Raw genomic sequence first — 12000 nt, 5'->3', positions numbered from 1 at the left:
TATGCTCTTTCAGAAATGAGGCACCCAGATGTATTCTGATAATTTATTTCCTCATTCACCAAAACAAGGACATGTGGAGACTGGCATCAAGTGAATAAATAATGGTCAGAGACAATTTGTAGGATTAATATATGAACTAATTATACATTATGTAAAGGTTTTCATCTAGGTTTGGATGGATAAAGTAATATGGTACTTTAGATTGTATAGAGTCTATTTAGAAAGAATATTTAGATCAATAAGGAAATATGCTGGTTTTAACAGAATATTTAAAGCAGCAAGATTCCATCGCTCAAGACTTTAAAGAGAAGGGATTGTATGACTGCGGAGTGCAAATACATGGTTAGTTGATCATAGTCCTAACATAGAGATTGCAAATAGAAAACTACTTTTGCAATGCTGCAAAATTACTCTGAATACTTGTCATTGTATGTTCAGCTATACGATAAACTTCAATTTTTAGCTTTTTTTTGTATTTGTGGTTCAGCAGAAATTTGAGAGGATTCTCCCTTTCTTGGTAAGGTTATATGCAGTGTTTTTGCAAATAGCATCCCCTCCACCAGTGTTTGCTGTCTTTCTCTGTGTATTCACTCTCTAAAGTCTACGGGGATCTGGTGTGGAAGGCTTGCAGGTCTGAACTATCAGAATTAATCTTCTACTTTTATTATGCCACTGTAATGTATGCTGTGTTCAAACATAAGTGATGAAACCCACAAAAGTATAGATGGTGGGCAGCTGATGTAAAATAGAGATGAAGTTTCCATTCTGGGAGGGTGGTTCAGTTGAAAAAGTGGCCAGTGCACACTAACTGCTTCTGTTTCTTACTCACCATAATGAAATAATGCCTCTGATCTCATGGTGTAAGAAAATAGCATCCACTGGGGTAATCGATATTATATTTCCTGTTATATCTGTTACAAAGATACCAAAGATAGCAGTAGTGAATCTTCGTGGTTCTGAAACTGCAAATAGTAATAAGTGGGAATAATTTTTAGATGTACAGCAAGTCATATCAGAGGAGCAGAAAACCTAGATCTCTATAGGCTCTGCATTTGTTTCCAATGAGTCAGAAAGAGAAGAGCAGTTTAAAAAAAAAAAAAAGACAAAAAGGCAGAACATGAGTTAGTCTGTAAAAAAGCTAAATAGCATAGTCACTTGAGAATGATACTGCCACTTGTTTGTGTTATCCTACAGCTTTGTTAGATCTTTTCCCATTTAAAATTGTTACCCAAAGGATAGAAGCTACTGTGACTTTATTCATAGGAGTATCTTGTTTTTAGGTGGTAAGGAATGCAGCAGCTTCTATTGCTTGCTGTTTAATCACTGTGGTTTTGTTGTATTTGCATAAAGTACAGCTATTTCAGACTCCATTTTTTGTGACAGCCTACTGCTTCCTGCTTATCATAGCTTAGCAGAAGGTGGCTGAATATATTCACATGCTGTAGGGAACAGAACTTACTGAGATAAGTCCTGGGGGGGGGGATATCATTGGATTTTGCTAAGGAGGGGAACAAAGCTAACATCCACAGGTTTTCTTTTGATTTTTCTCCCATATCTAGGATTGTAAGGGGAAAGATTAAAGATTAATTTTCACATGCATTTTTCATTTTAGTATGAAGCAAAATGTTCAGTCCTGTAAATCTAAAAATGTGTTACAGTAAAATATTTATCTAGGTCTTGCTACTGGCCACCTTTGACTGTAGATAATGTGAATTTGCGTAACTGGTAGAGAATCAGATTACTGAGGAAAGAGTAATTGAGAAGTGGACAACTGGAAGTTTCCCAAGTGCAGTAAATAATTAATAAATTAAAACGTGTTTTTTATCTTCCTTCATACCTTTGATACCAAAATCTTCATGTAACTAGCTCCTGGTCAAATTAAAATGGAAGACAGAGAGTCAAAACAAGAATCTGAGAGAAATGAGAAGAGAAATCATAGTTTATGGACTACGGAGTCATTTAATCTAGCAGAGGAAACAGAAAGGTATGAAAAAAGGACGGTAAGGCATGTTTGGCTTTGAGTTACAAAGATTTAGAATAATGGTTCCAGTATATTGTAACAAGATTCAATGCTTACAGTAAGCCAACTTTTTTTAAGAACCCTGATAATATTACTAGGGTTTTTTTAAATGTGTAGTATTAAACTTGCCAGCATCCATTTTAAATCTTTTTTTCAACAGGTCTCACTCCACTCTTGATGATATTTTAGAAAGAATGCTCCATGCAGTTCCTGGAGATGAGGAGATCCGAGAACAACCTCAGGGACACACTCTTGGGTTAGCTGATAACTGATACATTGTTCCTAAGTTTATTTTGTTTATGTTCTGTGTACAGACCTATGCAGGACTTCTCAGAAAATGTGCTGTCACTCTTCAGGCAGTAGTGTGTCAGGGAGCTTGCCTGGAGACATCAATCTGAACTCTCCATACTAAATTGAGAGGGAAAAGAATGTTTTGTTAATACAATTTCCTGTAGGTGGAAAGCAAATACTTCCATAGGCTTGGAAGGCAGTACATAGTCTTCACAGAAATCAGAGATGATTTGACAGAATGGTGGATTTTTTGAGATAGAGAAGAATGTACATTAAGAGAACAGAATCATGAAAGTTCTAGAAGAGTTTGGGAAGATGGTTATACTGTCATGGCAGTATAGGAGGAAATGAAGAAAATGACAGAAGTCACATATACATCACTTCAAGGAAAAGATTCATAGCCCAAATAATTTTTTTCCTCTTAGAACCAAAGATCAGAGCCTAGTAACTCTGAACAACTCCACAGTAAAAGCCAGTGAGCAGTCTTAAGTCATTCCTAATATATATCTTGCTAAGGAACACAAGACATTCTTGTGTTTGGCATCAGGATTTTATTTTTTTTTAATTGAACACAGAAGGCAAATGTCCTGATAACCAGGAGGATCTTGTCAACAGGGCAGACCGATTCCTGCAGTATATATAATGCCATGTTCATAAATGGCTTGATCCAAAGCCCATTCGCGCTTGTAGTCGGACTACATTTACTTAATGCTATTATGTAAGGAATCATTGGAGTCTGCGTATGGATGTAAAGCTAAAGCACATCTGTAGTCTTGGGGGGGGGGAGAGGCAGTTTGTTTGGCGGTTGGAGGGGGCAGATGCCCATTATGGGTCAGAGTAAAAATAAAAAGGCATCTAGTGGCACACTAGATGCCACTGATAACTTAGATGCCACTAAACCAGAGGCTTCTGTTTTAGTGCTCTCTATTCATCCTGTCTAAAAGAAAATACAAAAAATTGGGATGATACAAAAAAACCTCTGTCATTCAAGGGCTGCAAGCCTGCAAGATGCGGAAGATGTTGGAAGGAAGAAGGGAGTAGAGGAAGGCGGAGCCGGGGCCAGAGGCAGAGCGCCAGAAAGCTGTGCAGGGAGTTCAGAAGGTCCTCTTTGTCTGTAAAGCTACTGGATGCTGTGCTGGGCAGTATCACATTTATTATATTGTTAGCACTGAATTTGTCGAGCTTGCACAGACTAGTTTTTTGCTTTTCTTGATTTCCCCCATCTTGGTACTGTTTCTACCCTGTGCTTTTAAAGGAGAGGAAGCTGCTCTAGACCAGAGACACTTGAAAATTTCCTAATTTTTTTGGTCAGTTGAGACCGACAGCATTGGAGATTTGCTGGAGTTGCAGAGTGTCTCTTTCATAGCGAGAGTGCAGTTTCCTCTACTGACCTGAAAGCACTGAAAGACAGCTGATAATACTGTATCTGTGTCTTTTTTAGTCCTCAACCTCTCTGGCTTAGGCACCTAAATGCTTCACACTGTAAGGACTTTGGTTACTTTCAGTGTGGTTTGGTATGTACCTGTGATGTGTATGCCAATGCCATCAAATCCCTTAAACATCTGTTCAGTCTCGTCTCCCCTGGCTTTCCTTTAATAGAAACTAAGTAAGGAAGAAGACATAAGATAAAATAGAAGTGTTTCCTCTGTTCTGTAAGTCCAAATATCCATTAGGAACTGTCAAAGCTGACTGGTATTCTACAGCTAAAGTAAAAGATTGCTATTTTCAACGTTTCTCAAAGATGTTTCTTGTTACAGGGAGGGGGCTGACATACTTGTATTGTTAATGTGCATTTAGTGCTATGCAAAATATATGAAAGAACTGGCATTTTGTCTGGAAAGAAAAAGGCAGTAGCCTTTCATTTTCAGAGAGAACTTTTGATTTTTCAGTGTGTAGCACGAGATGACTTAAAGGAGGCCCCTGTTGTGGGCATTTAACACTTCTACAGCAGTCAGCTCTGCTGCACGTGTTTTGCTTTCCAGTTAGGCACCCAAAGTTGGAAATGTGCCAAATCACTAGTTACTTTTGGAAATGTTGATGGTAATTTTTAAACCCAGACATCTGGAGGTATCATCATTGTGCTTTTTATTTGCACAGCATTAGCATACATGACCCTATTTTCTGTCAGGCTTCTAGAAGAACTGAGCCGGTAGGGATTGGGCTTCAGGTTTTGAAAACGGAATGATTTCTGATCACAAAGAGGCTCCTGTGTAACGCACCCAATAGCAACAGAGCTGAGGCTGCACTTGTAATCAGAAACCAACTTAATGGCTCTAGCAAAGAGATCTGTAGCGCTTGATTCAGCATGCTGCTATGTGCTGACAAAACTAGAGCTTTCTCTTTGAAGTGTTGTGTGGCTGTATATGTTCTTCTTGGTTCTGAGCTGAATTTACATGTTTTTTTAGACACGCACCCTGAAGATCAGAAATCCCGCTTACAGGAACAGCTGTCTTCATCTTCACCATTCAGGTGAGCCTCTCTGTGAATTAAATTGGGCTTTTGGTAGAAATTTGTGTATTCTCTGCCTGCATGAGATACATTCTTGTTTTCCATGCTGAGGAGGCGAAAGAGGCAATATGAAATCCCACTCCCTTCATCCTGTAGTTTGATATAAGAAATAAACAGCCATGTAACCTTTTTTTTTTTTTTCCCTACAGGGTAATTGTTTTGGATCAGAGCTCTCCTACATGATTAAACTGGATGGTGAATAAGTTCTAAGATCGCCTGCTTCCTGCTGCTTGTACAGGATACAGCCTGAGAATTGCAACCCTTCTTGGCCATGTAAACAATTGTAAAGCTCAGACTTCCTTCAACTGCAGCAGCAAGTACAGAAGAAAATCTAATGCTCTACTTTGTAATACAGTTTGTACTGGTTTTACGCCATCATTGCATGTAAAGGCAGTATCAATAATATCGCAGAACTGAACTGTTTTCTGAATATAACATCCTTATGAAGCTGGCTACGTGGTGGGTTCTCTTTTCTGCGCATGCACGCTTTCAGAAGCTAAAGAATTTCTTGCTCTGTTGCATTATGCAATTTTCAGTGTTAGGGACAAAATGATTGTAATTCTGTGGACTGCTGTTACTGCTCAGGCACTTAAATTTTTCCATGCTGGAGTGTGGAGCACTGTTACAGCCCATGTAGTGTATGTTTTTCCTTGCTCATTAAATTTAACAAGGTAATTTCTTGTTTTCTCTTTTCTTAGTGCTTTTGTGATCTAGCGTTGAACTGATTTGACTGATTAAGGGGATTAATTGCTGTGCAAAAAGCTAATGAGGAAAAGGCAGTGTTCTCCAGAGACTGCAAATGCAGCAATACGTTCCCTGCCAGCATTAGACAAGAATATGAGAAAATCTGGTTAGTATTATGAAGATACCTGTTGTTTAATTAAACCACGCTTTTGGTAGGCCTCACCAAAAAAAAAAAAAGTCCCTGCATATAATTGAGCTTTTTGGATCAGGATTTTGATGGGCACAGCAACTTCATATTTAACTTTTCTTGTGATAAATACCGTTCAGGTGCAGGAGGTGTGAAGATTGTCCTTGTCCCTTTTTAACAAACACTGGGATTTTAGCTGCCTTCGTACAGCTGGGTGTACCACATGGCGCCCTTTCCTTGCTGTTCATGTAGGGAAATGCTGCTTATCTGCAACTGTTAGTTAATTTGGTTTAACAATACCAATAAAAGTTTCCAAGGTTATTGTGCTGCCATGTGGTTCTTTTTCTGGTTTTGGAGGTTCTTTTTTGGGGTTCATTTTTGGTTGGTTTGTTTGGGTTTTTTTTTTTTACTTGTTATTAACTATGTTTCCCATCATCAGACTATGTATGCAACTAGACACCGATAGAGCTACTCCAGGGAAGATGGTGCAAGCTGGCAGACGTGGGGGAGCTTTCTTCAGAAAAGATCAAGACAAAATAAAAATCTTTCATCCATTCAGTCACGTTATGGTAGTGCTAAAGCTAGAGCAGGAGCGGCAGCAGCAAGGAGGCTGCAGTTTGGGTTCTGCAGCTCAGGTTAACAGCAGTGCCAGTGCAGGGAAACGGGGCTCACTTTTCTGCGTTAACACAATTCTGTCCAGGCAAAAGTTTAATATTTTCTAACCTGGGCTCATATCAACCGCAGGTACCCAGTTTTCTGCGTGTGTGAGTTCTGTATCCTTGCTGCAGGCAGAAAAACGTTATATTCTTGATAGAAGCTGCTGGAACAAGATCCTACTTTACATCGGCCGGGGGCTTTGCAAAGCGTTGCGTTACCCTGCAGCCTGTTGCAAGGAACAGAGGGTAATGGCAAATGCATGCGAAAGCCAAATGGCGAATCTGTTGTGCCATGCTGTCCTTAGTGGCTTGTGACCCATAACCGACACATAGCCGAGGGTCATTCCCTCTCGCTTTGGGCAATGTTTTGTTATGTTTCATAGACTTGCTTAAATAAAAAGTAATTAAAACTTGTAGGGCTGCAGCAGTGTGGTGGAGTGGAGCAAGCGCACGTGCATTTTTACATGCACATAATTATACATCACTTTGGTTTGCGACGTGAAATCTCCTTAGCTTCTTGGATTTCTCTTTCTATTTTATCTGTCAGACCAAATGGTGAGCAGAGTGTGAACCATTTCCCTCTTTTTTTTTTTTTTTTTTTAATCTTAAAGTGGAGAATTTTTATTTCTGTTGGTAGAGAGCCCTTCAAGTGATCCCATAGCCTGTCTGCTCTCCTTATCGAGGCCAGAACGCAGCAGTTAGAGACTGCAGTTTTTCAGCTGCTTGTACTTTTCCAGATTTAAGTTTAGCATGAATGTAAATCATCCTAATAACACAAAGCATGGACACAAAAGCTGTAATTAACAGGAACAATTAAACAAGGACCAGCGAAAGACAGCAGAGAAGATCAGAGGGGGCCCATCTAATGCTGCTTTTTAGCTTCCCAGAGACTGAAAGGCCAATTAATTAAATTAAAACAGTGATCCTGAGCTGTTCTAATTCCTCTCTGAGCCGCTAGCGTGCGAGCCGTTTTGCATGTAGGAAAGCGAGCAGAGAGAGGAAGGTGGGGACACGGGGATGGGGGCGAGGATGGGTGTCCTGTCTCCCTGCACCGGGGACGTGGCCCTGCCTGTAGATACTGTATTTCTCTGGAGGCGCTTGCAGGACCCTGTGGTAAATTTGGGTGAAGACAAGCAAGAAGAAAAGCAAATGTTCGTTCCCTAAGCAGCCGTGTTTCAGCTCCCTTGTACCTGTCATCGTACTGGTCTTAGTTTGGGGATTTTTGTTTTGTTCTTGTTTTGGAGCAGAGAATCTCAGAGGAAAAAGCCCTCGGTCTCCCAAATCTCATCATCATCTGTCCCAGTCCAAATTGTCTTTCTGACTGCCTATTACCAGGTGGTAATAGACAATTGACTATGAAGGCAGACAAGCTGCTGACAGCATTTTTTAAGATAGAGGAATTTGATAAAACAGAGTCTCAGGGGATTGCTCTCTGCGGTATTGTCTTGCACTTAGAAGCCTTATCCGTAGGCTCCTAAACCACACAAGCTGCGTCGCAGTCCAGAAGTGTAATTGCAGCTGGTGCAGATAAGCATTGCATTTTGAGATTCAAGACCAGGTGTGTAGCTGTGGAACCCCAATGGAGGGGTTTTTTTGTCTTTTTTTTTTTCTTACAGGCTTTGGCGTCTTTTGCTTTCTGTTAACGCCCCGGCTGTTCGGGCAGCAGTGGCTCTGCTGTGCCTTGCCCTCGGGGCCTGTTACAACCTGCCTTTTCACCCTTGCTGGGAAATCAGTGGGTTTAAGGCCTTTCCTTATTGCCTTAAATATAAAAAAAATATATTGAATATGTGAACGGGTTTTTTTTTTCCTGCTATCTGTTGTGACGGCACATGTGGCACTTGCCACGAGAGAAGACATGCCAGCCGTAGTAGTGGAAGGTAAAGTGTTTTCTGTCGAACCCTCTATCAGCCAGTAAAATAGATGCATATGAACTTGTCAATGTTTATTAATGTTCATTAACGCGGTCTGCACTTCAACATACCTGCTGGATTTTTGCCAGTTTCACAGCGTGACCTCGAACTTCCCAGCGAGATTGGGCAATGCAAATAGGACTCGGCCTACCTAGGGATGGCGAACGCGCGGCTGTGTCCTACGGGCCGCTTTGGAGGTGGCATCACAGCGGGACCGTGTTCAGCCTGACGCCGGGGCTGAACAGCAACTTGGGATGTTTTGCATCGAGGAAAAATTACTGTTGGTTTTTTTTTTGTTCTTAAAAGACTCCTGATTCCCCGAGGCGAGGGGCTGGAAGGGAGGGGTGTTTCCTTAGGAGAGCAAAATAAAAGTTTGCAGTTTGTCCCATGACAGGGTGGCTCCTCTCCCGCAAGAAGACGGTGTCGTGTCTTTCTGGGGAGCACCATGAAGGCTGCTGGGGACCTCTCTAACCAAGAGCCACCCACCTCCTGGGCATGGGGAGCAGCTGCAGCATCGGGGCCCTTCTCTGTGCCCGTCTTGAACGAGGCTGGGTGGGACAGGCTGAGCCCGAAGCTGACGTTGGTGCAGGCAGCATCTGGCAGCAGTTAGACAGGGCGAGAGAGTGTCACCTATTCCGCAGCCCGTTTGCAGCGACGCCTGCGTGGGGGCCGGGTGCAGCCGGAGCGGTTTTTCCCATCTGCCGGGGTGGTAACCACAGCACACCATTTTCAGCAGCAGCTCTGACACTGAGCAGGGAAGGGACGGGTTACGTGTCGTGGCAGAAGCTGGTGTCCACCTTGAGACTTGGAGGCAGAGGCTGAGGGATGGACGTGTGTTGTATTTTGGGTGAGATCTGTATCAATTCCCAGCCCAGCTCTTTGCAGACCCTGGCAGTCTACTGACAATAAAAGTACCATTCTGTTTGCTTCGTGTGTTCAGTGAGCAGTTTGTGATCTAAAATTAGGTTGCCTGACCCCATAAAATCATGGAAGCAGAAAATGAGCTCTTGTTCAGGTTCGGAGGCTGCTCCCTCCCTTTCTATTTTATTCCCCAAAATCTTGCTGCTTATACAGCAACTCCCCGATCAAGCCTGCATCTGTGCTTCCAGATAGGATAGATGGTTCCTCCACATTTTATGAGGCCATTAAGTTGTTCTCCAGAAGCCCTGGTGAAGCTGTGGTTTCGTTAGCTAATGGCTTTCTCTCTCACCTGTTTGTTCATGAAGATGTAGATGATTGGATTGTAAACCGTGGCGGTCTTGGAGAAGTAGAAGGGCAGGGATGTGAGAGCTGGCTGGATGGCGATGTCTTTGTTGGCGGCCACCACAAGGGCAAACGTGGTGTAGGGCAGCCAGCAGATGAGAAAGAAAGGCCACCACCATCGCAATCACCATGCGTGTCACCCCCTGCTCCGCCTGCTGCGTCGTGTCCGTTCCCTGCTGCTGTGCCGCAGCCTGCGGGGAGTATTGAAGAGACAGAGATGCCTGCTTAACAACTTCCAACAGCATTTCCATCCCTTAGGTGCCCTGACATCAGCGCCAGGACGTGTCAGCTCCATCAGCTGTCACAAAAACCTGCTGTGAGGCTCTTCATCCCGATGGAGATGTGCCTTGCCAGCATTTTGTGAGCGGAAAACCATTAACTCACCTGTACTCGCCGTACTTACCGCTCGCAGGGTCATCAGCAGATCGGTGTAGGAGAAGAGAATCAGGGTGAGGGGCATCACGAAGCAGGTGACAAACAAGGCCAAGATGTAGCTGTTGTTGCTGCCACCGGTGTACCAGTTGGGCCCGCAAGAGGTTCTCAGACCTGGAACAAATAGGTTTTGAAACAAGCCTAAACCGATCCTGGGCTTGGATAGAGGCTCAGTAACAGGCTCCAAAATAGCAAGCGCTGGCTTAGCCCCTCTTAGTGATGCTGCCCAAGCACCTCTCACTTTTCCATCCCCAATGACCTGGAGATCAGCCACTGCAGTTTTTGGCCGGCCGACTGCTCTAGGGAGGAGGGTGATTTGTTGTGGCGTGCAGCGTTATACCAAGCCTTTACGTAAGCAGATCTGGGCTGGTGTGTGCTAGGTGCCGCTCGGTGCGCTCCGGCAGCCAGAGCAGCTCGTGGCTCCGATGTCCATCAGATGTGTAAGAACGGCTGCAGCGTGTTGTGCAGTGGGTAACTTCTGAAGAACGACCTCCGAGAGATGACTATTGACTGAGTAAGCAGGAGGTGTTAACATTTTAAATACCAGACTAGACACTCTCCAGCTGCCCTGCACTTGATACGCAAGAAGCAGCTGTGGAGTTAAGCTCATGTCTGAAGCGCATCTCCCCTACCTTCAGGCACATAGCTGCTCAGCCCAGGAGCGGTGGGGTCATCCAGAGCAGTGACCAGCTCCATGTGGAGGTGCAGCCGCTGACAGCGTGCCGGTGCTGGAACCGAAAGTCTTCCAAGGGTCTGCAGACCACAATGTACTGCCCGAAGGCCAGGATGGCCAGGGACCACAGCCCCACGATGCCTGGGAGGAGGAAGAGGAGGGCTTGTGTCCTAGGAACAGGCTCTGCTGCCGCTCTGCTGCCTGTGCTGGGACATGGCAGACGGTGATTACGAACTGTTGAAGTAAATATGTTGTAACAAGATGTCAGATGTTTTTCTTATGGCAGGGAGAGCTGTGAGGATATTTGGCCCTTAAAAATGAAGTTGGCAATTGGGTAGCTGTGACGCATTGTGGTTACGACCACGGTTTCTGCGCTGGAGTGTCCTCGACGAAAGGTTTTGCGCAGTGTTTCATGTTTCTGTTGCACACACAAACATCTGTGCTTACACAGCAGCCAGCACCCACGAAGCACATCCCAAGCGAGGACTCCCTATGTGCCCAAGTGACATTTCCCTCCCTATAAAGACCAAGACAGAGCGTGTGGTGACCTGGCACAGCCAACCACCTACTTGAGCCTTCCCTGGGCTAAAGAATAGCTGAAGGACATGAGTTTTACAATGACAGCATTGCCTTTAGGAGAAGCAGCAAGTTGATGAAACATTCCCCAAAGCGTCTTTGCTAAATGCAATGGCACCAAGCAAAGACCAAGACAGGTCTCGAGAGTCGTGTTCTTACCTGTCAGGGAGACCATGAAGGCCTCCAGCTCGCACATCTGTTTGCCGAACATGAAGAAGCCATTGAAGTTGTTGGAGAAGCTGACGGGGCTGCCGCAGAGCGTCACCAGCAGGTCGGCCACGGCCAGGTTCACCAGGACGTAGTTCAGGGGTGACTGGAGCTTCTTGTACCTGATGGAAACCATGATGACCGAGCCGTTCACAACCAAGGCGGAGACCACAACGATGCCCGTCAGCACGGCCACTGGCAGGTACATGCCCTGTGGAGCCTGGTGGGGCCACTGGGGGCTATCAAAAGGACCCAGGGTCCCGTTATTTGGGGGCTCCTGCAAGCTGCTGGAGGAGCTCATCAGTCTTCTTCTGGAGCACCAGCACCGGTGGAGCTGATGCAGGTGACTCTCCCCTCTTTATAAAGCAGGAGGGCCCGACACACCCCGGAGGAGCTTTGCATTAAAATACCTTAAGCTTTTTTTAATCTGCAGGTCTTCCTGCCCTCCCTTTTTATAATCAGCTCTTTATTCTGGAGGGGATAAAGAGTGACAAAATCTGATGACTGAACGGTGCGTCATTTAATTGAGTAAATAGATTTTTTTTTTTCCCTTGTGCCTCCCACCTGCCTCCCCCCGTAAGCGTAACCCCCCG

General features: G+C 44.4%; 2 protein-coding genes across 2 annotated transcripts in view; one reads left to right on the top strand and one right to left on the bottom strand.

Moving 5' to 3' along the window:
• The window catches only part of TEX14 (testis expressed 14, intercellular bridge forming factor), a 35085-nt gene extending 29367 nt beyond the window's left edge, over window positions 1-5718 (top strand). Inside the window, exons 26-31 of the mRNA XM_019471821.1 lie at window positions 265-342; window positions 1867-1984; window positions 2181-2276; window positions 3303-3412; window positions 4717-4780; window positions 4969-5718. Of these exons, the coding sequence (XP_019327366.1) occupies window positions 265-342; window positions 1867-1984; window positions 2181-2276; window positions 3303-3412; window positions 4717-4780; window positions 4969-5002 (500 nt within the window). The 3' untranslated portion in view covers window positions 5003-5718. The remainder of the gene's footprint in view (window positions 1-264; window positions 343-1866; window positions 1985-2180; window positions 2277-3302; window positions 3413-4716; window positions 4781-4968) is intronic.
• A 3724-nt stretch (window positions 5719-9442) lies between these two features.
• On the bottom strand, window positions 9443-11615 carry LOC103898133 (pinopsin-like). Its single transcript, XM_019471778.1, is given in 6 exon segments — window positions 9443-9619; window positions 9621-9710; window positions 9923-10065; window positions 10584-10604; window positions 10607-10765; window positions 11360-11615. Coding segments are annotated over 6 exon segments (846 nt in total).
• Window positions 11616-12000: the final 385 nt, after the last annotated feature.

This window comes from Aptenodytes forsteri, unplaced genomic scaffold (genome assembly GCF_000699145.1).
Source record: "Aptenodytes forsteri isolate BGI_AS27 unplaced genomic scaffold, ASM69914v1 Scaffold66, whole genome shotgun sequence".
In the NCBI taxonomy this organism is placed as follows: Eukaryota; Metazoa; Chordata; class Aves; order Sphenisciformes; family Spheniscidae; genus Aptenodytes; species Aptenodytes forsteri.
This window is presented reverse-complemented; position numbering and strand designations above follow the sequence as displayed.